Below are 27,631 nucleotides of genomic sequence, written 5' to 3'. Positions count from 1 at the left end.
AAGTATATCCAGGAACACTCCTTTGTACCTCCACAGTGCCAACGGTGCCCAGCTCCTTTGTTTGTTTTGGGGCTCTGGGCACTGTTTCAGGCTGCTCAGGCCAGGCAGACCTATAGCAGAAACGCCAGCTCATTTCATGTTGGTTGTTACAACTCTCTTCTCCGAATTCAACATTTTAATTTCTGGTGGGGTTCTAAAGTCAGTGAACAAAAAGTGTGACTCACGGGTGAGGATCTGTTGGTGTAGGTGCTGAGCTCTCAGCCCTGGGTCTCCAGCAGGCTGCACTGACTAGACTCCAACAGGCTGTACAGAGTGTGAGCGTGAGTTCTGCTGCCTGGGTGGCAGAAGTGGGCCTCCTCCTCTGCAGGGGCCTGAGGGACTCGGGCGCTTGGCTTGTGACGTGTTGCCTGAGAACCAGTTACAGTCGCCTGCTTTACACAGACCATATTGCCGATGCTCATCGGTCATGAGTCTCCTCTGCTCAGCTGCTGCTGGTCCCTGTCTCCAAAGGTGTTGGTTGATCACAGGTGTGCCTTGCTGTGGGAAGGGGTGTGAGCCAGAAAAGAGAAAATAGGATTTGGGGAGATTGATTTTGTTTGCTAGTTTTTCTATTTTCTTTCAGAAAATTTTAATGTACTACGATAAATTTTTTAAAGATTTATTTATTTTTGACGTGTACATGTGTGTATCTATATGTGTATGGCATGTGTGTGCAGGTGCCCACACAGAAGAGGGCGTTACATCCTCTGGAACTTGAATTATTAGGAGTTGTGAGCTGCCTCATGGGGATGTTGGGAACTGAATGAATACTGGTCCTCTAGGAGAGCAGGAAACATTCTCAACTGCTGAGCCATCTCTCCAGCTCCTCTTCCTTTCAAGGTTTTTTTAAAAAAAGTTGAACATTTGTTTATTTGTGTATGAATGTGGGTGTGCATGCTGCGGCTCATGTAAAAGTCAGGGTGACTTGAAAATTGAACTGGTTGTCAAGCTTGGTGGTAAGGCCTTTGCCCACTGAGCATTTTTAAATTTTTGTTTGTTCTTACAGGCAGCCCATGCTAGCCTAATCCTTCTGCTTCAGCCTCCTGAATACAAGGACAGGATGTGTTTGCACTCCCATTGGCTTCTCTTGGTGGGTGATAGGTAGATGGGTGGTGTGGTGGTGGTGGATAAGGTACAGGGTCTTACTGCATAGCACTGTGTCTCAGGGTGTCTGTTGCTGTGAAGAGACACCATGACTATGGCAGTGTATAAAGGAAAGCATTCAGTTGGGGGGGGCTTACAGTGCAGAGGTTTAGTCCATTATCATCATGGCAGGAAACATGGCAGCACGCAGGCAGACATGGTGCTGGAGAGGGAGCTGAGAGTTCTACATCTTGATCCGCAGGCAACAGGAAATAAACTGCCACTGCATATAGCTTGAACATATGAGACCTCAAAGCCCACCCCCACAGTGACACACTTCCTCCACCAAGGCCACACCTACTTCAACCAAGTCATACCTCTTATTAGTGCCACTCTCTTTGAGAGGCATATTCTTTCAAACCACCACACCCTGGTTGTCCTGAAACTAACAGAAATCTGCCTGCCTCTGCCTCCCAAATGCTACAATTAAAGGCAATCATGCCCAGCCTACCTTTTTAAGATTTTGTGTGTGTGTGTGTGTGTGTGTGTGTGTGTGTGTGTGTGTGTGTGTGTGTTAGAGTTATGTGCAGCCCTGTCTGTGGATTCTGGGAACCAAGTTTGAGTCCTCTGGAAGATTAGCAAATGCTCCTAACCACTGCACTAATTCTCCTGCCCTCCAGTTGACTTTTAAGTGCCCATAGGTGTTGGGAAAGAGAAAACCTTTACAATAGCAATGTCTTGATCGGTGGCGGCGGCGGCGGCGGCGGCGGCGGCGGCGGCTGCTGCTGCTGCTGCTGCTGCTGCTGCTGCTGCTGCTGCTGCGGCACACGCCTTTAATCCCAGCACTTGAGAGGCAGAGGCAGACACATCTCTGAGTTCGAGGACAACCAGGCTACACAAAGAAACCCTGTCTCGAAAAACTAAAAAGAAAGAAAGTGGTGTCTTGGTGGATAGTGAATTAGAAATGAATTAGAGGGAAAACTACATGCAAGAAAGCCCAGAGGACATTGGGCAGCCACCCAGCTCTGGTGAGTGAGGTGTGCTTTAGAAGGGCGAGGGAAATTTCCAAAGATGGTCTTTGAGATCTGTCAGAGGAGGGTCACTTTTATTGTGAAAGCCAACAGCACCAGCAAAGGAGTTCCCAAAGTGCTTGGTAACAGCAAGATTGAACCAGCGTGGCTGACTGGGACAGAAGAGGAACAGCTTTACTTTCTTCTGAGTTAGGATGGAGGGCTTGCGGGCTTGTAGGACAGGGAGTTGACAGACGACAGTGGAACCTGAGTGGAGTTCTAGAAGAAGCAGGCCGAGGCTCAGCGGTGTTGAGCGCTCTCAGCTGAGTGCCAGTGTCTGCAGGACTAGACACTTGGACGAGCGCCTCTCCTGTCTGATTTCCTTCCTTCTTACTCTAGGAGATGGCCAAAGAGAGCTTTGTTCCCCAGTATCTGTCTCATCTGGATTTTAGCATACTTAGAGTTAGCTGAGGTCCTGACCATAAATCCAAAAAGTGTTCTGAAGTCTTTCCTGAGGGGAGTCAACCTCAGCTAAGATCCTTCATCTGCTTAGGGAACTTCAGTTAGTGGTTTGCTGTGTGGATGTGTGGGGAGCAGGGTTTCGAGCCAAGGCTGCTTTCTGTCGGCTCCACAGCCCTCACATGGTGCTGCGGCTCCTCGAGACAGCACTCTTGGTTAGATCAGGGGAAGTTGAAGGCTGGGCACTGGGGTGGGCAGAGGAGAAAAGGTGGGTGTGGGGGTGAAAAGGAGAGGGTGCAGGGGTGGATGCTGACTGCATTGAGGAGGGTGGGCAGAACTGGGTGACAGGCACATAGACTGGGGTGGACAGACAGGTTCCTTGGCAGCAACAGAAGTTAAGACTGGCTGGGAAAATTGCTATTATAGAGATAAGAATAAAAAGTGGTTTTACAAGGTTGTTTGTTTGTGTTTTCAAAACAGGGTTTTTCTGTGTAACTTTGGAGCCTGTCCTGGAACTCACTTTGTAGATGAGGCTGGACTCAAACTCACAGAGATCCACCTGCCTCTGCCTCTGTAGTACTGGGATTAAAGTTGTGCGCCACCCAGCGTACAAGGCTTTTAAAAGACAGAGACCACGGCTGGAGAGAGAGCTTAGTGGTTAAGAGCATCGGCTGCTCTTCCAGAGGACCCAGGTTCAATTCCCAGCACCCACATGGCAGCTCACAACTGTCTGTAACCCCAGTTCTGGGGGATCTAACACCTTCACACCAATGCACATAAAATAAGAAAAAAGAAGTTAAAATAAGAAAAATTAAAAAAAAAAAAAAACTCTCATAACCGAGTTAACCCTTTAAGCAGTTTGATAGGATCAGAAGGCCATGACCTGAGGCTACCATAGTCCTCATGCCTAAAGCAGACCTCCTGCACTTACCCGGCTAGCACGTAGGTACATCTTTCAACTTCGGGGCGCTTTCTTTGAAAGTGGCCAGACTGTAGTGGTATGGCACCTTCAGAAGTTCCTGCCTGCGTGAAGTGGCCCTGCCCCGCCATCAGCAAGCCCTCTGAGCAGCCAGCAGAAGGCTCAAGTATTTTGACCTTGCTGGTTGTCCTCATTACTCCAACATGTAAGTCCATTTCTCATCATGCCAATTAGTCCCTGGCCCTGGGTGGCCAGTGCACCCTGCACATTTGTGTGTGCAGTCCAGGGTCAGGACGAACTTCCTGCCAAACTTTGCACTCTCCTGGGCTTGTATTCAGTGTCTAGTGATAGACAGGGGCACTGGGCAGGCAAATTTAGGAGGCCTCCTAATGTCATCTGCTGCCTTTGGTGCAGGGGGAGGGCTGTTTTCCTGCGTGCAGCCAACGCTCTTGTTGATGAGCCTGTGTGGGCCTTTTTCTTCCCTTTTTCCTTTTGGATTTTCAAGACAGGGTTTCTCAGTGCAGCCCTGGCTGTCCTGGAACTCACTGTAGACCAGGCCACCTGCCTCTGCTTCCCGAGTGCCGGGATTAAAGGTATGAGCCACCACTGCCCAGCCTTTATTTATTTAAACCAAATCACAACTAAAGCAAAATAAAGACAGGTGTATGAAAGTCTCTGTGTTGTGGTGGTTTATCTAAGCAAGTTTTCATGTGGGGGAAAGGACTAATTCCAAAAGGTCTCAGTAAAATGTCCTTTTTAAAAGGAATTTTGGCCTCTTCTTGACCCCTCCCCCAGATAAAAGACAAGAACCGAGTCCCCAGCACAGCTGTCCCTTTATTCATTTTTAGTGGGAGATGTGAAGGGTTGGGGGCTCGGCCCTGTGGGCAGTGTGATGTGGCCACTGTGAAATGGGAACTGAACAGAAGCAGAAGAAGCAGACCTGGTTCTGGTGTATGCCACTGCACAGCTGAAGTGCTTTTCCCGGGGACTGCTGGTGTAAGTTCAAGGATCTTTAATCCAGAAGTACAAAGCAGGAAACTTCTAAACGCCAACAGGATTCCTCAAGTGGGAAGGTCTATGTCAGGAACCTTTGTTTCCTACAAAAAATGTCAAATTGCTACATATAATTTTCTTTAAGAGTAAACCATACATGAGACATAAGTAAATGGTGTTTAGTTTTGGGTTCCACCCCTCAGCCAGCACATGCAGATATTCCAAAATCTGGTGGGGGTGGGGTTCCAAACACTTCTGACAGAAGCAGTTCACATTCGGGTCCTCAGTGTGCACCCCTTTGGGGAAAGGTTTGGTGTGTGGTTTTTGTTTTTTGTTTTTTGGACACCGTATTTCAGGCACTCCTGTATTTACAGGGGCCCTTCACAGAAGCTCACGGTCGTGCCCTGACTCTTGCTGCTCCACAGGGTCAGCGTCGTGAAGACTGTCAGAGACAGTTGTTGATGTTGGGTTTATTTTGCGGACTCCATTGGACGTAGTAGATCTTTCCCCAATTATTACTAGGGCTTGACCCTGGGCAGCACCTGTGGAGCATGCGACCGCTGTGCCCCACCTTCTGAATACAAGTGCTAGATCTTACATTGTTCTTGGAAAAGATAAGGATGAGTAGGAGTGAACTTAAGTTTACACACAATAAATTATTTTAGAAAAATAGCCAATTTGGGGTTTGCAGTAGTTAGCTTTGCATTCTGCACAGATGATCAGGACCTGATGCACCTCTGTGTTCGTTCACATCATTGAGGCACAGTGACCTCTTCCCTCAGGGACAACCAGCTGTGTCCTGTGTAGGCTGGAGCACCTCACCCCCTGTCTCTCTGGCCCCTGTGCTTGGGCTGCCCACAATCTTGACAGCGGTTCTTTCCAAAGCCTGGGAAGAGTCCACTCGGCTACTGCAGGCCTGTGCTCCTTCCCTGGCAGGTGTAATGATAGCTGCAAGGAGAAGCCTTTTCCTGCAGAGTGAGCTCTAGGAGGAATTGGTCTTTAGATCCCTACTGGATTGGTGTCCTGGCAACCTTGGTTGGATGGATCATAGATCCTGATAAAGGTGGGTGGCCCGTAACTAGAGTTTTCCTGCCTTGCCCACAGTCAGGACAAATCTTTGTCACCCACCAGTCCCACAGCCGCTCAGACCCAACCAAGTAAACACAGAGACTTATATTGCTTACAAACTGTATGGCCATGGCAGGCTTCTTGCTAACTGTTATAGCTTAAATTAATCCATTTCCATAAATCTATACCTTGCCATGTGGCTCGTGGCTTACCGGCATCTTCACATGCTGCTTGTCATGGCGGCGGCTGGCAGTGACTCCTTCCGCCTTCCTGTTCTTTCTTTTCTCCTCTCTGTTAGTCCTGTCTATACTTCCTGCCTGGCCACTGGCCAATCAGTGTTTTATTTATTGACCAATCCGAGCAATTTGACATACAGACCATCCCCCAGCAGTGGCCTTCTACAACTCGCTGGTGGGTTTCTTTTTTGTCTGGGTCAGAGTTGAATTCTGAGCTCTCTGGTGCCATCTGCTGCAGCAGCGTCCCTTGGTCTGTCTGTCCCTTAGCGGCGGTGTGCTACTGCAGAAAATAAGGTCAGGGAGGGTCTGGCTTCTGCTCTTCTTACAAGCAAAAGCCAGGGCTCAGGAGGCAGCTTGGTGGGTAAAATGCACACTGCAGGGCACCCATATAAAAGTCGCAGTGGTGTGCCAAGTCCAGGTGACGGGGAGGTGGAGACACGGATCCATCCCTAGGGCTTCCAGACCAGGGTGAGACGCAGGGTGTGTTACTAGATGCCAGCAGAGATTGCTGTGCCACAGACCCCTACCAGGCCATGGTAGTGACCACCAGAACCTGTTCCGCTGGCTTGCAGAGCTGTATCAGAACCTGAACTGTGGATAAGCCTTGCATCAGGACTTTCTCTCTCTCCATGCCTCAGGTAGGAAAAACACTTCCCATGTGGCCCTCCTGCCACAGGCTGCTCAACACACTGCCTGGACCTTTGGGCGTCTCTCCCTCTGCAGCCGGTGTAGCATTGCCTGAGTTCTGTACGTGACACGTACAGTCCTGCATGTGGGAAGTCTCTGTCGGCTGCTTCCTTCCTCCCTCCCTCCCCCCTCCCTCCCTCCCTCCCTCCCTCCTTCCCTCCCCTCCCTCCTCCCTCTTCAGTATGCTACTCTTCGTTTGAAAGAGAATTTCATAGGCCATTCTTTCTGGAAGACATAGGACCTCAGTTATTAGAGAACCATAAATTAAGCCAGTTAGATGGTCCGAGGGTCCCATGGCAGGTGGGAATCCAAGAGTGCACGTCTTTATCCCTGTCCCTGCCCAGTGCATAGATCTCATCTTTTCTATTAAATGGGGGGTCGGGTCAGCTGTCTGGAAGTCATACTCCCTGTGTAAGTATTCCCAGACAAGCCACAGGCCTGGGAGGGCTGCATGCACTGAGGAATGGCTGGGGTGGGGGTGCGGTGTACTTCATTGCTTGCTCTCCTCGTCCCCCTGTGTGATTTTCCTGCTCAGACCTTTGAGCATTGTGCTGGTTCCCAGTCTGGGCTGCCTCTGTGGGTCGCTTTGTGTGAGTAGCTGCTGCTGCACGGTGCTCAGTCAAGGCTTGCCTTCAGCTGCTGTGTCCTTGCTGGTGCACGGGCGAGCGCCTTCCACTGGAGCCCATGAGATGGAATCTGAGAGTTCACGCTCGGCAGAGCCACCAAGGGCTGCAGCTGTGGCGGCCAAGGTGGTTGCAGTCTTCATTTGCCTACTGAAGACGTGGCTGGTGCAAGGGCCGGCAGGCATGCGGCATCCTATCATTCTCAACACCAACGTGGCTCTCCAGTGCTGTGCCCTCTATGAGTTGGAAAATCATATTTCTGTGGATCCCAGACTTAAGTAGACTGTTATGTGCTGCAGCACCTGGTAAAGAGTCGATGCCCCTTCTTTATCAGCCTTCCCTTTCTCCCAGTTCTTCTCTGTTGGTTACACACACACACACACACCACCACCACCACCACCACCACCGCCGCCGCCACCTCCAGTAATATTACCAAACAACTAAAGACATACCATACTTCTGTTCTTCAGTACTTTCCACTGGGGGAAAACTCAAAACCTCATGTTCCCATTCTTAGAAGCTTTGGCCTCAGGTGGTATTTTCCTTGGGGTACTGGTTTCAGCCTCCAAAGCGAGGCACTGTGTGCCAGCTCCCAGAACCTGGACAGTGAGTAGCTATATGGAGGAGTCAGGTATGTTGGGAAATACCCTCCAGGGTCATGTGAACATGCAGAGTGGGGAGCAGACCCAGCTGCCCCGGGTCTTGTAGCGCCACTGGCATCTCCCACTAACCCCACCCCCGGAGCCTCCACAGCTGGGGCCGACTGATAGGTGGCCCAGGCACTTGTGTCCCCTCAAACCAATCAACCACAACAAAACTGACTTTGGAGGGGCCTGACTTCCAGGTGTCTGACGCTCCAGGTGTTCTGAATAGTACCTGTCCTTGTTCGGGTATCAATTTAGCACACCTCTGAGACCCAGGCACTACACTGGGACGTAAAGTTGTCATCCTGGCTCCGTTAAAACCATATAATTCTGTTTAAAGAACTGTGCTAATTTTTGAAAGCTCTCTGACTTTGCCCACATTTCATCAGACTGATGGAGGTGTCCATTTCTTCCCGTTGTGGGTTGTGCCTAGATTTGGGGTTCTTTGGATGGACATCAAACACAGGCCAGCTCTCTCTGACCACTCACGGGATGGCTGGGGTTCGAGTGTTCTCCATGGAGGCCTGTTGCTGCCAGCCCACGGTGGTGTACAGCAGCCTGGTACAGCTGGTCACGAGTGAGACCCACCCAAGGAGAAGGGAGACAGGTTTCACACTTCAGCCCAATCCCGTGATGGTTCTGGTGCTGGCTTTCTGTGGAGTTTCCTCCTCATCCTCCAGGACAGGGTTTCTCTGTAGCCCTGGCTGTCCTGGAATTCTTTCTCTGCCTCTGCCTCCTGAATGCTGGGATTAAAGCTGTGTGCCACCACCAGCCAGTAGAGTTTCGTTTTCAATGTAGGGGCCGTAAGATGGAAGTCTTTACCACTCAGCCAAGGAGCATAGAAAGTACCTTTGGGGTGGAGTCTGTAATCCTAGCACTTGGGAGGCTGAGGGAGAGGATCAAGGATTCCAGTCTCGTGGGGTGGTAGTGGCGCACACCTTTAATCCCAGCACTTGGGAGGCAGAGCCAGGCGGATCTCTGGGAGTTCGAGGCCAGCCTGGTCTACAGAGTGAGATCTAGGACAGGCACCAAAACTACACAGAAACCCTGTCTCGAAAAAACAAAAACAAAAGGATTCCAGTCCACTTTGCTTGCAAACACTCACCTATAACTTGAGTTCCAAGGGACCCAGTGCCTGCTTCTGGCCTCCATGGGCTCCTGCCTGCATGTGGTGTGCATAAGCTCATGGACGCACATACCCATAATCTATCTTAAAAACATTTCCAGTCCATCTGGGCTACATAGTGAGACCCTGTCTTAAGCAAAACAAAGGACAAGGAAAGTAAGCGTCTGACTGAGTGCATTTGAAATGTGGTAGGAGGGGCAGCTCACTCTGGTCCTCAGACGAGGTTGTGAGCTCCACCTCCTAGCAGCTGCCCCCTCGAAGGCCTCCTTGGTCTGTGGGATGATAGCCCTAGGGTGGACTGGGGCAGGTTCGGTACCATGTACGGTGCCTGGTGCTGGGTAAACAGCAGCAGCAGCTCAGCTTGTTTTGGTTGTGTTCACTTTGTGTATGCCACAGCGTGCATGTCACCGTCAGGGGACACCTTGTGGGAGTCAGGTCCTCCACCGTGGGGATCCAGGGATGGAGCTTGGGTCCTCAGACTTGGCAGCAGCCGTCATCCACTGCGTCGTCATCTTCAGCGGAGAGGTTTGAGAACTGTTGTCAAGGACAGGCAGGAGTTTTGTGCCCTGGCTGGAAGAAAGTGGGCATCAGCCGAACCGCCTGTCTCTCCTCTCTAGGCTGGTGGGATTCAGGGGGAAACGCGGCATCTGGGCACATCCTGATCCTGGGTCTGATGAGGTGCTGCGTGGCCAGGGCAGTGAGCCTCACACCTCTGACTGGAGCTGGGTTTGCTTCTGGCAGCACCGGTGTGCACATCACTGACTGTCTTCACTCTCTTCCAGGGGCTCCACGGGCCTTACCCCTTCGGACAGTCTTAAACGGGTGTCAGCAAGAAGAAAAATTAACAAAAGACAGAAGGCCTGACTTTGGGGGGAGAGGGCAAGGGGTTCCTCTGGATTGCAGACCACATCGCACGGACCCCTGGCTCAGACCCCCACCTACCCCCCAATCACGGAAGAAGAGGAAGAAAGACTGGTTTTGAGTGAACTCAGTATGCATGTGTGAATGCTGAACTGCAGGAATGGTGTTGAGGCAACCAAGAAGAAATCCACGCAGAAATCCACCTTGGGTTTGGGTGATGACGTCAGTCTAATGAGTTGTTAGGTCATTCGGGAAGGGGCAGAGATTTAAAATGGGGGAAAATAAGCCATCTTTTTAAACAAAAATTATTTTACCTACAGAGAGGTTGTAGTTCTGAGCACATGTTAGTTTTCCCCTCTTCCCGATGTTTCTTTAAGTAAGGGACAGTGTGCTCTACAGAGCAGGGCTTGCTCTGGAAGCCGTGCAGTGAGATGAGGCTGGCGTGGCATGTTTGGGGACTCGGCCAGTCAGTGTTGCCGGGCTCGTGCCCTCACCTGACCGCAGTCTGACCTTGATGGTTCTTAGTGGCTTCTGCCAATGATATATCACCTTCCCCTCTTTTCAGTCTCTTGTTGATTTATACCTTTGACATTTGTGTCTGTCAGCCCAGGGCTGCTTAGCATCAGCACGCTCTCAAGTCCAGACTTCCTGTGTGGCCAGCAGAAGCCTGGAGGACAGTCTGAGAGGTGGCCTTTTGCACACTTGTGACAGCTGGGACCGCTTCCTCCCATGTTTCCCTTGGCAAAGGGAGTGTGGCCACGAATACGCAATACTGGGCCCTTCATGCAGTGGCCTGTCTTCCCTTGGCTCTCGCTGGGTAGGTGCGTGTGCTACATGCACACAGGGCTGTAACTCAGCAAGTGTGAACTGTGCCCTGCTTCTCTTTCCACACAGCTCCCCTCCCTGCCCCCCCCCCCATGTCCTCGTGGCATTCTCACACCCTATTAGTGGAGCTCGAGCTGTTACAGAATGATGATACAGCCCCAGCTGGGAGCCCCACTGCTGACCACTGCCCGAGAGGCCACAGTCAGGTGGAAAGGAAAAGACCTCCTCCGGCAGGGACTGCTTAGTGTGGGGTGGCAAGTTGCAGCCCAGCTGGAGTGCAGGCATTTGCTCCCTGGGTGGGGTGCAGTGCCCACTAGTGTCCCATGGACTCCAGGCAGGTTGAAATATGGATGTCTCCATGGGAATCTTAAACCAGGCTAGAACAGCTGTCTGCCAAAGATACAAGAATATGCAAAGTCCCTCTTCTTAACCCCTCCTTCCCTAAGTCAGTGGTTTGAGAGCCGGGGATGTGGATTTGGTGTGGCTGTAGGGTCCCCTGCCTGTCTCCAGCCCCCATGTGTTCCAGGGTTGTGAGCAGAGCAGGGAGACCAGGGTATGAATGACTGTAAGAGGTCCTCTAGCCTGGGTGTGGGTGCAGGCCTGCCTGCCTGCCTGTCTTTGTCTGGATGTTTGAGTTCCAAAAGTGTGTGGTGTTTGTTCCTCCTCATTCTCTTCTGAAACTATTGATTTTAAACAGTTGATTGTGAAAGAAAAGCTTGTATGAAAATCCCCCTCACCTTTCCATGTCCTGAAAAAGCAACCAACAATAAGCTCTTTTGTTGAGGAAGTCCCCTGGGCAAGTGGAAAAGGCCATGGAGAAGGGCAAGCAGCTGGATCTCCAGCTAAATGGGGGCTTCCCTGGGACCCTTACTTCCTCTGCACACTTGGACCCTTGAGCCAAAGGCAGTCCCTAACAGGTGCCCAAGCCACGAATCTCAGGGGGCTTTTGTCGGAGGGACTCGTTAGGGCCAGTCTCTGAGGACACTGCCACCCTAGAACACATGCATGCCCAGCCATTCTTCCTGCTTTCTGGCCTTGGAGCAAGCAGCGTGTCTCCAGCTGCCCTCTTGGAATCATGAGAGGCTTCAGCCCTGCCTCACTGGCTTCCCCATCTATCCCCTACTAGGTACCATACTTGCTCAGTTTCCCAGCAGGGACCTCGCGGGCCACTGTCACCGAGTGTCCTTCCCATCCTGTGCGCCTTCCCTCTGTAGCAGCCTCACTTGGCAGATGGAACGGCTCAGGTACCCTGGCTTCCTTCCCAGAAACAAGTCCTGTCTGTGCATCCTTGAGAGGTAGCTCGTTCAGAAGGCCAGAGCAGGTGCAGTCCTTGGCCCACGGCTTCCTGAGTCTGTCTTTCTACAGCCCCTTGGAGCCTTCACACGTACTAGGCCACCTCTGGCAGGACCCCCAGTCCGCCACCCACGAGGTGAAGCAGACACCAAGTTTCAGGTGGTAAAGAGCCTGAGCCCAGTTGGGGGAATGGGTGGGTGCAGGCTTGGGAAGACTCTGTGTGTGGAGTGAGGTGTGTGCGTGTGTGTGCGTGTGTAGGTGTGTGCACGTGTGCATGCCTGTTTTCTTTTTGCCATGGGGACGATTGAATTTGGGGCATTTTTCTATAAAAAACAGCCGCCTCTCCCCTGTTAACTGGCTGTAACCATAAGCCAGTCACTTGCATCAATGCAGCAGGTGGCCAAGGTGGGAAGTGGGCATGATGTGAAGACACCCCCCCCTCCCAAATTTAGCCTGAGCTCCCAGCAGGAAAGGATGAGAGGTTGCCAGGGCTCACAAATGCAAACTAATGTGTTGTCCCCAGCCTTGCCCTGCTATCCTTTGTTTCCTTGGGTGAATGTGGGGCGACCTGCTGCCCCTCCCAGCTGGACAGTGACGGGTGTCTGGTGGGCCTTGTGGTGCCTAGGAGGAAGAGAAGATGAGGTTTTCCTTACCATGTAAATGAATATTTGTATGATTAAATTAACACAAAACCCCACTTCTCATGTGTGCGTGTGACTTTTATTGCACTCGGAGCTGCCTGTTGACCTGGGTCACCCTACAGTAGCTCCAGTGCACCCGTGGAGACAGAACTGAGACACTGAGATCCATGTTTTGGGAAGTATGAGGCACTGTGTGACAGCCCGTAACAGTGCCCCACAAGGGAGGAAGAATGACCCTGAAAGCTTTGGGGGACTTGGGGTGTGGCTGGGACGCTCCGTCTCTGGTGGGTGGTAGGCTGCTCATGTGCTGGACGACCAGGACAGAGGCCGAGCTGTCCCTTCCAAAGGCTCATGGCTAATGGGAGGTTTCAGCTGGCTTGGCCCCAGCCCCTGGGGGTTCCACAGCCTCCCAAAAATAGTGCCACAGCTGGGAGACCGTCACTCGGTAAGAGTGATTAACAGGAAGTCCGCTTTGGTACACACTTGTATCTTCTGACACCCAGAAACCAAAATGGTAGCCTCCAAATGGTCTGTGTGTCAGGAGTACCACACCTGCTGATGTGTTGGCCGTGGGGCAGTGCTAGAAGGCAGAGCACCTTGGCCTCCGTCTGCTGTGGAAAACAGACAAGCCAGAGACAGAGCGCTTCCCAGCCACCATGGGAACCAAGTGTCTGTCCTGGGTGTTCCTCTCAGCCTGGAAACCTGAGGGCTTGGAACACACTGCAGGCAGTTGGCAAATGAGCGAGGAGCCAGCTTTGTGACCTTGGGGCTCACAGAGGTTCAAGAGCACCGAGGCAGCCAGGAAGGTCTCAGAGGCCAATATAAAGCCGATGGGGTTATAAAGCCGAAGCTTGTCTTCAGAGCTCAGAACTGGAGTCTGGCTGGGAAGAATCCTAGTACTTGGGAAGTGGAGGCAGGAGGATCAAAGGTTGTAGGTCATCCTTAGCTAGATGAGACCCTATCAAAAAAAGTTGCCCGCATCACTGCCTGGGCTGTGGAGAGCATACTCAGAGGGAAAGGAGCGGGGAAAGGGAGCTTCCTGTGTCTCACAGCTCTGGACGGGGCAGGCTGGGACCCCAGGTCCTGGGACTGGGACCTCCCAGGTGTCTGTGGCATTTTCACTAACTGAAGAGCCAGCTTGGAGCTGCAGACCGCGCATGGGCCCTCCCCCTGCCTGGCAAAGCTGTGTGTATTCAAGTGATGTTCATAAGCCAGATTCGGGGAGAGGACCGTCTAGCTGTGTCCCTGCAGGCTGCCTGGGGAACCTCTAAACACAGACTTGGTGGGAGATGGGGCCTCACAAAAAGCTGATCCCCTGTGCCAAGAGCTGATGCAAAACTACCCAGGAAGCACCTAATATATTGCCCAGAGCCCCCCACAGGTGTCCTCACCCATGACAGTACACCTGTACCCTGCTTCCTCCCCGCTGCCTACAGCTGTTTGCTCTTTGCAGGGGAGGGACCCCACCCTGTCACCTGGGTCATCCCCCCACCCCCAACACCCCTGCTCCTGAACAGTTATTTGCTTGGCAGAATCTGTTTATCTTTGGGGCTGTAACCTGTCAAGAAGTCACTGGGCCCTGGGAGAAAGGAGCAAGTTCGGTGGTAGCTCCTAGCTTGAGCCATTCCCACGGGGGCTAGGTGACAGGGAGGGGGCTCTCAGCTGAGCCTGGGAGACGGGAAGCGGCGACAGTGGTCGGGGAACCAGCCCTCCTCACAAAACAAGCAATGATGCTGCCTCCTTGCCAGGTTCAGGTTGTTCTTGGACCTCCCGCTCTGTTCCTGAGAAGGCCCCTCCCTACCTGGCCTCTGTGACCCAGCCGTTTCCCAGACCTCACCTGGAGTCCAGCCTTGACCAGCTGAGAGCACGAGAGCCCTGGGCCCCCAGATGGGAAGGGGCCGACAAGATTGCTCAAGAGAGGGCTGTGTTAGCGTGGGGGTGGGGGTCCAGACTGACGGTCAAGATGAACATGCTTTAGAGACGAGGACCACACGTTTTTTTTGTCTCTCTGATGCCTTAGTCCTGAGATGCAGATCTGGGGCACGTGTGGGTGTGGAGGCCAGAGGTTGGCAGCAGGTGTCCACCTCTCTTATGTTTTGGGACAGGGTCAGTGAAGCTGGAGCTCACTGATGTAGTTAGATGGGGACCCACTTGACTCTGCCTCCCCAGTGTTAGGGTTACAGGTACAGGGTCCTAGGGATCCGGACTCAGGTCCCCATGCTTGTTCAGCTCTACCAGTACCAGCCGAGCCGTTTTACGTAAAGACCCCGCCAAGCACGCCTCTCAGCTTGCAGAGCTGCGTTCCAGTTGGATGAGGCAGGCACAGATGTCATGTGTCAGGAGGTGCCCAGAGCTGAAGAAACACCATTGTCATTCCTTCAGGACGGCTGGGGAAGCCTTGTGTGAATCTCTGTGGGGTCACTCGAGGCAGAGAGAAGAGCAAGCGCTAAGGGAGGTGGTCTTGGGCGATGTGACTGAAATGTCCAACCAGGGTGAGGTGTGAGCCACCCAGAAAAACCTTACAGGATCCCTGCCCCCGCCTACATTGAGAAAGAACTTGCAGGGGGGGGGGAGCCAGATACCCACAAAGATGAGTCAGAGCCAGGTGTAGTGGCACTTGCCTGCCATCCCAGCATAGGGGAGGTGGAGGCAGGAGGATCAGGAGTTCAGGGCCAGCCTCAGCTACATAGTAGAGGAAAAGAAGGCCACTATGGCAGGGTCAGATACTAGTTGGCGATTCCTAAAGTTTGGGCCTGAGCACCTAGCATGTCCCAGATCAGTGGGTTACGGTCACCAAGGATGACCAGGCATCCGAGGCAGAATTGGAGTGTTAGGGCCTGCTTGCTGTGAGATGGCCCACAGACCAGTGCTTCTCAGCCTTCCTAATGTGACCCCTTAACACAGTTCTTCATGTGGTGGCCACCCCAGCCATAAAATTATGTCGATGCTACTTCTTTGGGTTTTTGTTGTTGTTGTTTGTTTTGTTTTAGACAAGATTTCTTGTGTAGCCTTGACTGTCCTGGAACTCACTCTGTAGACCAGGCTATCCTTGAACTCATAGAGATCCACCTGCCTCTCCCTGGAAAGTGCTGGGATTAAAGGTGTGTGCCACTACCACCCAGCTTATGCCATGAGGCTTTTATATATATATAAATTTATTTATTTTTATTTAGGGGTGTGTGTGTGTGTGCCACATGTATACAGGCACTTTTGGAGGCCAGAAGAAGGTATCAAATCTCCTGGAGCTGGAGTTACAGGCGTTTGTGAATTGCTTGATGTGAGTGCTGGGAATTGAACTCAGGTCCTCTGAAGAGAAGTAAATGCTCTTAACCATTGAACCATCTCTCCAGCCCACATTATGATTCTTTTTTTTTAAAAGATAGGGTTTCTCAGTGTAGTTTTGGTACCTGGATCTCGCTCTGTAGACCAGGCTGGCATCGAACTCACAGAGATACACCTGGCTCTGCCTGCGGAGTGCTGGGATTAAATGCGTGTGCCACCAATTCTTTAAAAAAGTGAGCCATGTTAACGATTCTTTTTTTCTTTTTTTTTTTTTTTTGGTTTTTCAAGATAGGGTTTCTCTGTGTAGCTTTGGTGCCTGTCCTGGATCTCGCTCGCTCTGTAGACCAGGCTGGCCTCAAACTCACAGAGATCCACCTGCCTCTGCCTCCCAAGTGCTAGGATTAAACTGGTGGTATGCTACAATTCTTAACAGTAGCAAAATTACAGTTATGAAGTAGCAACAAAGCCAGGCGGTCCTGGTGCACACCTTTAGTCCCAGCACTCAGAGGCCAGTGAATCTCTGTGAATTTGAGGCCAACCTGGTCTACAGAGTGAGTTCCAGGACAGCCAAGACTACACAGAGAAACCCTGTCTCAAAAACAAACAAACAAACAAAAAACAAACCAACAACAAAAAAAAGTAATGTAAATGTCTGATATGTGACCCCCAAAGGGGTTGCGACCCACAGGTTGAGACCGCTGCCGTAGATGGATACGAATCTGCAGACCAGGGGAAGTGAGGGAGTTGGGAGCCTTGGGACCAGCCGAGGTCATAGGAAGAGTGAATGGCCCCTCGTTTATTACAAGCCTCTCAAAGCCCTTCTCTGCCAAGAGTGGCAGCTGGCCTTGCCCCTGTCCTGGCTCCAAGCTTCTTCCTAGTCCTGGTGCCCCAGCCAGTGCCTGACACCTCAGCGGCTGCATGAGCGTGTGGCTGCATGAGCGTGTCGCTGTCCAGCCCAAGGGTGCAGCCCTCTTAGGGGCTGCCAATGATGAATGGAAAAGGTATGAGAGAGGCCGGCCCATGGGGCCATGCCTACCAGCACCAATGATCAACTCATCCGAGATCCCAGATCCACTAGACTGTCGCTGTCCCCAGGAAAGGACAGGAGCAGTGAGAAGATCCTTATCTCAGGGCATCCCCAACCCGTGGAAGGGTGGGGAGCAGAAGTGAGCAGTCCGGAGTTTGGCCATGCCTCCTGGTATAGGGCTTGCTATACCAGGCATGTAGCCCAGCCCTCATCAGGAAGGTGGCCTCTGCTCTGATGAGGCCTCCCCTGGAAGCATGGCCCCACACTTCCACTCCTCCAGGGTCTCTGCTCGCAGCTCCCAGGCAGCAGGACTCTGAGCACTCCAGAGTGACTGGGCTTGGGGGTCAGGTGGTGGCACTCACAACCTTGTGTCTAATCTGTTAAACGGGGACAGTTCTTAAATCCAGAAGTGTCACAAGAATAAAAATGGCCGGCCTCGTTGCCTGGTGCTTGGCCAAGTATCCAGTATGAGTGACCATGGTTAAAACACTGGGCATTTGAGACTGCACCCTGCTCAGTGTGCGCTCGCACCGCCTCCCCCCACCCCGCCCCACCCCACCCCCGCCCCCGATCTTATTTCCAGCAGACTATGCACCTTTCTTGGTTTAGGGTGGAGGGTAGGGAATGCCCAAAAGAAGCCTTGGATTGCCTCACACCTTTGAGAAGTGGCTTTCCGAGAGGGGGGCGCAGAGGCACGCAGTGGGCACAGTGTGTGAGTTGAAGTAGTGCGCAGGAGAGACTAGAGCCTTCCTCCGTGGTCCTGGCCTGTTTTCTCAGAGCGGACACTGCCCAGTTCAGACATCAGGCACCTCCTCGAGGGCTCCGGGGAAAGGCAGGGGCCCCAGATACACCCCAGGCTGAGGATGACAGACTGGAAACCTCAGTGTGGGAACTGGCTGGGCCACTGTGCTCCCAGGGTGGAATACAGGGGCTGGCACAGCTGCATCCAGGTGTCCACAGTCCCAGAGCCCGAGCTGTGCCTGGATGTCAGGGCCAGGAGGGCACCATGCAGCAGCCGGCCAGCCCCACCTGCTCTTGACGTCCCTGTGCCTGACCTCCCCACCCTGGAAGGCTGAGCACTGTCCACCAGGGCCCTGTGCCCCATCAAGGCTTGGCACTGCAGTACCTCTGAAGAGCTGGTGGGTTCTGAGCAGTTGTTGCCGCAGCTAGTTTAGAAGGAGTTCTGTGGTGAGCTCCTGTCCGGCCCCTCCTCTCTCCATGGGTCCTCCAGGGCTAGAAATACATACCCCTGTGGGGGTAGGTGGATCAGCACCTGGGGGACTCAGGTAGACCAAGGGTTCCATGAGTAGAGCCCATACACAGTACACCATGGGAGGAGCACCGAACATTCCTAAACATCCAAGGTTCCCCAAAGTCACAGTCAGTGTGAGCCCCTACTGCCCAGACTCCCTGCCAGAGCCAGAGCCAGCCAGGGATGCCAGGGCCCCCAGGGAAGAAGAGTCAGCGGTTGGTTGGGGAGGAAGTGTGGCTCTGGCTGGCTCAGATCCCTTAGCCAAGCTCCAGGCTGATGTCGGGGAGGCGGACGGGAGCACAGTGGCAGTTGGGCCCTAAGGGGAGGCAGCCTTCTTCTCAGGTTCTCAGGACTAGTTTGCATGGAACGGACGGGATTTGCATCTTTGAGAAGTTGCAGCTGTTGGAAGAGACCCCCTGGGTAGGGGGCAGGGGAGCTGCCTGCTTCCAGCCAGCACCTGTGTGCCTGTCTCAGTGAAGAACACCAGGTCTCCAGGGTCAGGGGTTGTCCAGTGCAGACCATGCAGAGCCCTCCACACACACACACACACACACACACACACACACACACACACACACACACACACCACTCAGCACACATGGTTCTGTGTCAGGAGTTGTCTAGTACAGAACATGCAGAGCCCTCCACACACACACACACACACACACACACACACACACACACACACACCACTCAGCATACATGGTTCTGTGTCAGGGGTTGTCTAGTACAGAACATGCAGAGCCTTACACACACACACACACACACACACACACACACACACACACACACACGCTTCTGTGCCCTGACCCCATAGGGACGGACCGCACAAGCGATGTACACGCCACCCTGTTCCACATGTGCACTCTCACACACCAGGCATCTCAGGCCCACACAGGTCCACACCAAAGCTCACACCGGCCTGGGGAATGTAGTGGTGAAGCGCTTGCCCGGTATCTGTGATCCCCGGGCTCAGTCCCTAACTCTGCAAAAGATGAAAGTCAGCAGCATCTGGCTAAGGCAACAAATACGGCCCCAGGCAATGGGCACATGCCTGTAATCACAGCCCTGGGAAGAGTTCACAGTCACCCACGACCACGAGTTCAGGTGTGAGCCACGGGAGGCCTATCTCAAACAATAAAAAATAAAAGCCCCACTCGAATGCACTCATACCGGCTTCCTAGCGAGCACTCCTCGCTTTTCCTATGAGCCGGGCGTATCTGAATTCCGCTTTCTAGAACAACCTCGACGGGCTCATTTGTCGCAAACATTCACACGTCACGAATGCAAAGCTGCCGGTTCAGCTTGCTGTGCTTCCCCTATGCACACGGGAGACTGTCGCCCAAGGAAGGACGTGGACACGGCCCAGCACCCCAACAGCTTCCACATTCCTCCTTCCCACAAGAGGAGCCACAAGAGGAGCCACTGTTCAGAAAAGGTAAATGTCGCCATTTAATGTGTGGGGGGGTGTCTTAAATTTTTTTATTTATGTTTATTGATGTTGTGTCTACATGTATGTCTGTGTTGGAGTTTCGGATCCTCTAGAACTGGAGTTACAGCCGTGAGCCGCCACGTGGGTGCTGGGAATTGAACCCGGGTCCTCTGGAAGAGCTGCCAGTGCTCCTAACCACTGAGCCAGCTCTCCAGTCAAGGCTCACCCTAGAAGCTCTATGACCACAGACCGTCGCATCACACAATACCTCCCGGACCGTCCCGCAGCCGCCCTCACCCTGATAATGACCGTGATCACAAAGGGTCCGAGGGCAGGCTGGTTCCTACCTGAGCGAAAGCACCTCAGACACCTGAAGCTATGTCAGCTATTGTCAGTCAGGCTGGAATGGATGACCTCAGGACTTAACTCAGGCTCCTTTGAGAACTGCCCAAGGCCCTCACCCAGCAACACCTGTAGCCATCCACCTGGCCAGGTCTTGGTTGTCCAAGGACTACACAGGAAGGGCTCAGAGAAAATCTGGATTCTTCCTGTAAGGAAGAAGGGGAGGGGCTGGAGGGCTCAGCAGGTGGAGCACGCACAGCTCTGCAGAGGACCTGAGTTCGGTTCCCAGCACCCTACTCCAGCTCCAGGGGATCTGATACCACACACACACACACAACTTAGAGAAATAAATAAATAATAAATATACCTTGAAAGAAAGAAGGTGAGAACAGAATTTAGGGAAGATACTTTCTTTTTTTTTTAAATGTTTAGTTTTTTTGTTTTGTTTTGTTTTAAGAAACTGTTGTAAGTTTTTATACAGAGAAACCCTGTCTTGAAAAACCAAAAAAAAAAAAAAAAGACAATTTTTTTATTCATTTTATATGCCAACCACAGATCCCCTCTCACCTCTCCTCCCACTCCCGCCCAGCCTTCTCCCCCTCTACCCCCTATCTCCTAAAGGTTAAAGCCTCCATGGGGAGTCAGCAGAGCCTGGTACATTCAGTTGTGGCAGGACCAAGCCCTCCCCCTGCATGAAGGCTGTGCAAGGTGTCCCACCATAGGGAATGGACTCCAGAAAGCCAGCTCATGTACCAGGGATGGATCCTGATCCCACTGCCAGGGGCCCCTCAAACAGACCAAGCCACACAACAGGCTTCCCTATACAGAGGGCCTAGTCCAGTCCCATGCAGGTTCCACAGCTGTCGATCTAAAGTTCGTGAGTTCCTACAAACTTGGTTCAGGTGCCTCTGTAGTTTTCCCTATGATGATCTTGACCCCCCTGGCTCATATAATCCCTCTTCCCTCTCTTTGACTGGCCTCCTGGAGCTCAGCCTGGTGCTTGGCTGTGGATCTCTGCATCTGCTTCCATCAGTTACTGGATGAAGGCTCAATGATGACAGTTAGGGTATTCACCAGTCAGATCACCAGGGTAGGCCAGTTCAGGCACCCCCTCCACTATTACTAGTATTCTAAGCTGGGGTCATCTTGTGGGTTCCGGGAAATTCCCCTAGCACCAGGTTTCTCCCTATCCCCATGATGTCTCCCTCTATCAAGATATTCATTGCTCTTCCACTCCATCCTCCCCTGGACCATCCTGTTCCTTTGTTCCCTCATGTTCTCATCCCCCATCCCCTCCCCTCTATTGCCTCCCTCATCCCCAGTTTACTCACAGAGATCTCCTCTGTTTTCCCTTCCTGAGGCGATCTGTCATCCCTCTTGGTGTCCTCCTTGTTACCTAGCTTCTCTGGGGTTGTGGGATGTAGCCTGGTTACCCCTGACTTTACATCTAGGATCCCCTTACCCTCCTGCTTTCTTCTGCACCTGCCCTGTGCTCTTGTCTTGATACGGCTCCCTCTGTGGGACCCCCTCCCTCTCCCACGCTCCAGCTAGGTGTAGGTGCCCAGGCAGAATCCGGGGCCTTCTCAGCTTCAGTGTCGCCCAGGCAAGATGAGTGAGAGCCAGCCAGGCCTGCCCTTGTGTCCAGCGAGAGGGAGGGAGGGGCGGGCTCCAGCTGAGCACTCCGGGCACCCTCAGCAGGGACCCAGAGCTGCTGGACACTCAGAATTCAAGTGCAGACAAAGACATCTGCACACAGACCCATGCCAAGAGAGGATGCCCTCTGGCACAGGGCACAGCGAGAAGATAAAGCAGTAGGCGAGATCAGACATCTGGCCCCGGAGCCCTGAGGGTTGCTGAGCTGTTGGGAGAAGGCCAGTGGCATCCCAGGGCCCAGACCCTGAAGGGCAACTGTGGGAGAAAGCGCCAAGGTAGGGTTCAGGTGCTGCTGACACAGCCCTGAGAGGCTAGCCCAGACTATGGGAGAAATGAAGGTGCCTGGGTGTCGAGGGATGCTCGGTCCTGAGAGGCTAGCCCAGACTATGGGAGAAATGAAGGTGCCTGGGTGTCGAGGGATGCTCGGCCCTGAGAGGCTAGCCCAGACTATGGGAGAAATGGAGGTGCCTGGGTGTCGAGGGATGCTCGGCCCTGAGAGGGCTCAGGACTGCTGCTGAGTTCTGGATGGTGCCCCTCTCCCGCTCTGTGTTTTTCCTTCCAGGGCTGGGCCCTGGGCCCTGGTCCATGGACTCCAAGGAGCAGCAGAAGGAAGTCTTCTGGGCAAGCAAGTTCTGGAGGGAACTCAGCCTTGCACCAAAGTACCAGGTGGGCTGAGTAACCCTTCACTGCCAGGCAGGGCTCAGTGTCTTGGGCCTGGCACCCTTGTTGGAGAGGTCTGCTTCTAAGTGCCCGGCTGAGAATCCTGCTGCCTTTGCTCTGGTGTCTCTGAGACGCTGCAGAAGATGAAGAGGTGTCTGGCTGCACTGTGTGGGAGCACTGATGTCACCGGTAAGAAATTGTAATGGGCAGGAGGGCTGGTGACAGTGTCCCCCCAGGAGGCTGGTGTCAGGGACAGGAAGTACATCAAACACCTCTGGAGTTGAGGGGAGTCGGCATGTGGCTCGGTTGGTAGAGTATTCACCTAGCCTGCACAAGGCCCTGGGTTTGAACCACATGAACTGGGCATGGTGGTACCTGTAACCCCAGACTGGAAAGACAGGCAGGAGGGGCAGGAGTTGACAGTCATTCCTAATTACATAGTCAGTTTGAGGTCAGCCTGAGCTACATGAGATCCTGTCTAAAAAAGGAAAAAAATGGGGGCTGGAGAGAAGGCTCGGTAGGTGAGCACTTGTTGGAGGACCGTGTGGCCCAGCACCGGGATGTGGAGACTGGTCAGCCAGTCTAGCCGAATTAAGGTCAGGGTTGGAGGTGAGTCCCTGTCTTAAAAAGTAAGGTGGGGAACCACTGAGGAAGACACCACCCAACACTGACCTCTGACCCACACACACGCGTGCACCGGTGAGGTGGGAACAGATGGATCCCCAGGACTCGCCGCCTGAGGAACACACCTGGCCTCTGGCCTCCGTGAGCACCCACACACAGCAAGAAGGTAAAAGTTCTTCCCGCTTTATAGTACAGGAAACTGAGTCTCAGGGAGGTCGAGACCTTGCCCAGGGTCTGAGGTACGTGGGTCAAGCCTTCTGTTCTACCCTTGCCTTGGGTCCCTGGCTCCAACGTCACGCGTACCTGGGCAAGTGTGACGTGGGGCCGGCCACTGGTCAGCTGGATCTCTGGGCTGGACCCCCACTCACCCAGCCCCTCCCTCTTCTGGGGCTGGGCAACAGCTGGGGGGCAGGTCCTTACCATGTCACAGGTCCCCCCCTCTGCCCTGGCCTTGTGCCAGGCAGGCCCGCCCATGCCACATCTTCCAGATGGCACCATAAAGCCATCTTGGAACCCGGGCCCTGAGAGCAAACAGCCCCTCCTAGGAGGCCTCACCCAGTAGAGACCACATCAGTAGCTCTCCTGGTGTGAGGTGAGGGTGCAGGACATGCGTCAGGCCTGGGTGGGGTGGGGGACACTGGACTCCCTCCTCGCCTCTCCCTTTTGATCTCAGATCTCGATTCCTCCTCTTCTGGAGACAGCCACCAACCTACCTCCCATCAGCCCCCGGGCCTTGGGCCAGTTCACCTCTGAGCTTTCTTAAAGCCTGCTTGAGAAGGCCAGGTCCAGATCCCTCTGGTCTATCCCCATCCCCTCTACAGGGTGGGTGAGGAGGGCGTGCCAGCCAGGGGGCACTGGCAAGCTGAGGGTCCAAGTGTCCCTTTGAAGGCCTTGCTGAGAGCCCGAGCACCGGTTTCCCAGCCTGGGCAGAAAGGCAAGGAGGCAGGCTGTGAGGAGTGCCAGCTCCCAGGGCGTCTGGACCAGAGCCTCGTACTCAGCTCTGCCCTACCCCTGCCAGCCCGCAGCTAGTCACAGACTAGGCCTTCACCCTCTCCCCACCGACAGCCTGCCTGTTCGTTACACCCTAGGCCAGATGACTCAGCTCCGTCACCTGCCTGTCATGGCTGCAGAAGGGGAACCTACACAGGGAGTTGACTTAAGCTAAGCCCCAGCTCCCACCCTATACTTCCTGCCTGGCTCCTCTGCCTCAGTTTCCTGACCTGTGAAATGAGATGGCACTGGCCCCATGGGGTCGGAGTGAGGTCAAGGTCCACCTCGGAAGGGAAAGGCTGCAGGCAGGCACTCATGGCACCACCGCCAACCTTCCTGGAGAAGCAAAGGGTGGACCGTGGAAGATGGAACCCGGGGCCTTGGGATTCCAGCCAGCTGTGGGCTGGTCTGTCAGGCCTCCCCAGGCAGGGTGAGAGGCAGCCAGGGATGGGGGGCTCCTATGAGACTGGAGATGGCCTACCCTGGAGGAGAGGCGGAGGCATGGCGGGTTGGGGCCTGGCCACTGCTCGCCATCTCCGGGTCTCCGCTTTCCCGTCTGTAAGTGACAGAGATCTTCCTCACAGGGAAGCATGAAAACGAACACACACGTGAAGAGCTGGTGTAAGCGAGAGGTCACTGGAGTATCACGTGGACTCTGGAACAAGCAAGGCCTTTCCATGAGGACAGGGTCTGTGGGTGTGTCCAGGAGAGCCAACCGAGGGGCAATGACAGCCAGTGACAGCGTCTAATCCAACCTTACCGCTCCCGTGCCTGATTAGCTTGTTGTTTTATTTTTATTTTAGGGGTGGGGTCATGCTATGTTGCCCAGGCTGACTTTGAGCTCATGGGCTTTTGGGATCCTCCTACCTCAGCCTCCCAAGTTCAGGTACCATGACCATGTCTGGGTCCTTTTGGCTTTTTTTAGAAGATCGGGGTGAGGCCCAGAGAGGGCAAGGAACTTAGAGTATATTGCACAGCAAGTCAGAGAAAGAGCCTGGTCTTGAACTCACTGGTCCAGGTTCTGAGCCCATCCCCAATGAAGGTGGCCCAGAGAAAATCTTCATCTGGCTCTGGCTGGCACCTCTCTGGCTGCTGACTCCCTACATGCCTGGGACCATGTGGCTAAGCTGGCCTACACTCAGATCAACTCTGCTGCTGTCTGTGATGTTGCCTCCCTCTGCTGCCTGCCTCAGTTTGCGTGTCTCTAAAATGGGCTGGAAGGTGATCCAAGCCCCACAGCTCTGCTGTGCATTCTCGACCACTTAAGAGTTAGTGGTGACACGTTGAATCCCAGCGCTCGGGAGGCAGAGACAAGTGGGTCTCTGAGTTTGAGGACAGCCTGGTGTAAATAGCCAGTTCTCGGCCGGCCAGGTCTACACAGCGAGTCCCTGCCTACCCCCAAAAAATGCTCTTCCCATTACCTCTACACCCAAGGTCAGGTAAGTGGCCTGTGCCCTATCCCAGTCAGCCCCGCTCACGGGTGAGCAGCGTCCAGCCCTGCACCACGGGGTTCCTGCCCCACTTCAGCCCTTCCGTCCCTGCCATCCTGGCGTCCCCATCTCTGCCCAGTGACCCACAATCCCAGGTGTGGTTTGGGTTCCCATGAGCTCTGAAGGCCCGAGTGGGCAAGCCAGGGAGCGGGCAATGGGGAAGCCGGGGGTGTGGGTCTCCCTGCCCGCTGGGCAGTGACACCCGAGACGCTGGGTGGGTCCCACTTCCTGAAGCAGCTGCCAAGTGTGTGATAGACACGACACTGGGATCCTGGCTTCTCTGACATGACGTGGGAGCCTCGTCAGGGGCAGAGTAGACCAAGGGTCACTGGTGGGCTGGGGTGGTTGGCAAGGGTCACTGGTGGGCTGGGGTAGTTGGCAAGGGTCACTGGTGGGCTGGGGCAGTTGGCAAGGGTCACTGGTGGGCTGGGGTGGTTTCTGGGAACCACCTGGGCTGCTCGGTCCAAGGCAGACCCCAGGTGACAAGAGGCGGAGGGAGACACAGGACAAAACTCCCCCGGCACCCACTGGCCCTGTGGCCCCGTGGTCAGCCCCAGGGACAGACAGAGCCTGGACGGGTTGGCCGTGCGGTCTGGCTGCTCCCTCCTGGCTCGTTGTCTCGGGTCGGAGTGCTCACCTTCTCATCTGCCCCCCAGAGCGGCAAAGTGGGAAAGCGAGCGAGGCTGCATAGGAAAGTGTCCGTCCACAGTGACCAGAGGGGGTCAACACACTGAACTGGTGACATCATTGTCCCGTGTGTTGTCACCAGGGCTCAGAGACCGGAAGGAGAACTGAGCTGCAGAGCGTGAGGTCCCAGCCCAGCTGTAACAAAGTATCAGGTTTGCACACGGCCCCCTGAGGCTGGCTTTTCAGAACCTCCACTCACAGCCTGTGGGACCACCAGCAACTTCCTTAACATCTCTTCTACATACCATAGATTGCAATAGTTCCCCTGCCTGGGGGGAGGGGGCCGCTGCTGAGAGGGCTGGGAAGCCCAGCAGTTAGTGCTGTGTGACTCTGAGCATGCTCTTTGCCTCTCTGGGCTTCCTCCATATCCTTACAAGATGAATCCTCAGATTAGCCCAGCTGGTTGCCCTTCCAGCTCCGTGGTCTGTAGTTCTGGGGAGTTCCTACGAGTGCTCCCCTTTTGAGAGCTGCACATGCCTGAGGGCTCTTGTTTAGGGCCCACCTCCTCCCCTCTCCCCTTCTTAAGCTGGGGGAGGGGCACTACCTGAAGGAGCAGGTGAGAACTGTGGGGGGGGAGGGGCACTGGATTCCTCCTACCAGCTTCTCGCTCAGTGCCCTGCCCGCTAAGACCCTCAGCGGGACAGCTAGGTCGGAGCCTTCAGAGGCAGGCCCGTCCTGTCTCCTCCGTCGGGATCTCCAGAGAAGTCTCAACGCCTCTGCGGCAGCGGTCACGGCCCTAAGAAAGACACCGTGCACGACCTAGGGCCGACCTTTCCTGACCCTGAGCCTGTCTCGGGGCCTGAACACAGGACCAGGCATTCACAGCCCGTCTTGAGCGAGTGACGAAGTTCCTCCCCCGTGACCTGACTCAGTGGTCTGTGTGGCCTGTCCTGTGCCCCGCACCTGACAGGACTTGAGTCACTTCGGGGGAGTCCCAGGGTGTGGTGAAAGGTGAGAACCCCACACCCGGAAGCGGGTCTTGTTGCTGTCACCCTGCCCTAGCCCTCCTCTTCCTGCACACCCATGACCCTGGCCACACTGGGCAGGTCTCGCCACAGCTGCAGGGAGAGAACCGTGTCCCACAGCCCTGTCCATCCAGAGGAAAGCCCACACCTGCCTCAGCGCTAGCTCCTCGCTTTCCCACTGGCAAAACCTGTCCTTCCACCCCATCCACCAATCTGTCCGTCTGTCGGCCCATTCACCAGCTCGCCCATCCACCCATGTACTCATTCACCCACCCGCCAGCGACCCGTCTACCATCCTCACCCCATCCCGTCATCCACCCACCCATTCAGTGACTCATCCATCTACCTGTCCGTCTGTCGATCCATCTACCCCCTACTCATCCATCTCCAGATTCACCTCTTCACCCGTCCACATCTACCCATGCACAGACTCATTCACCTGTCCACCCATCTGTCCACACACATCTGTCCACCCGTTCATCAGTCTGCACATCCATCCATCCCCCTGTCTACTCACCCACCCACCCATTCATTCTTCTTGTCCTTTTCTAGGCCCTTCCCTGAGTCCAAGGACACCAAGCAATTAGGACACAGCCCGTCTCCATGGGCTCCTGGCCTAAAGCGGACAGGCCGGAGAACTTAGTGGGTGAAACTAAGTCTAGCCAAAACTGCCTCGCTTTCCCCTCCTTTTCTGTGGTACAGGAGATGGCGTGGATGGCC

General features: G+C 54.1%; 1 protein-coding gene across 3 annotated transcripts in view; it reads left to right on the top strand.

Moving 5' to 3' along the window:
• Positions 1 to 12,563, top strand: part of Ilrun (inflammation and lipid regulator with UBA-like and NBR1-like domains) — a 77,679-nt gene extending 65,116 nt beyond the window's left edge. For 2 of the 3 annotated variants that reach the window (XM_028888449.2, XM_028888450.2), the window contains one exon: positions 9,670 to 12,563. In XM_028888449.2, coding sequence (XP_028744282.1) covers positions 9,670 to 9,705 — 36 coding nt within the window. In that variant the 3' untranslated portion in view covers positions 9,706 to 12,563. The remainder of the gene's footprint in view (positions 1 to 9,669) is intronic. The other variant, XM_028888452.2, reaches the window with a different exon arrangement.
• Positions 12,564 to 27,631: the final 15,068 nt, after the last annotated feature.

This window comes from Peromyscus leucopus, chromosome 16_21 (genome assembly GCF_004664715.2).
Source record: "Peromyscus leucopus breed LL Stock chromosome 16_21, UCI_PerLeu_2.1, whole genome shotgun sequence".
Lineage (NCBI taxonomy): Eukaryota > Metazoa > Chordata > Mammalia > Rodentia > Cricetidae > Peromyscus > Peromyscus leucopus.
The sequence above is the reverse complement of the archived record's forward strand: the minus strand, read 5'-3'. Positions and strand labels throughout refer to the sequence as shown.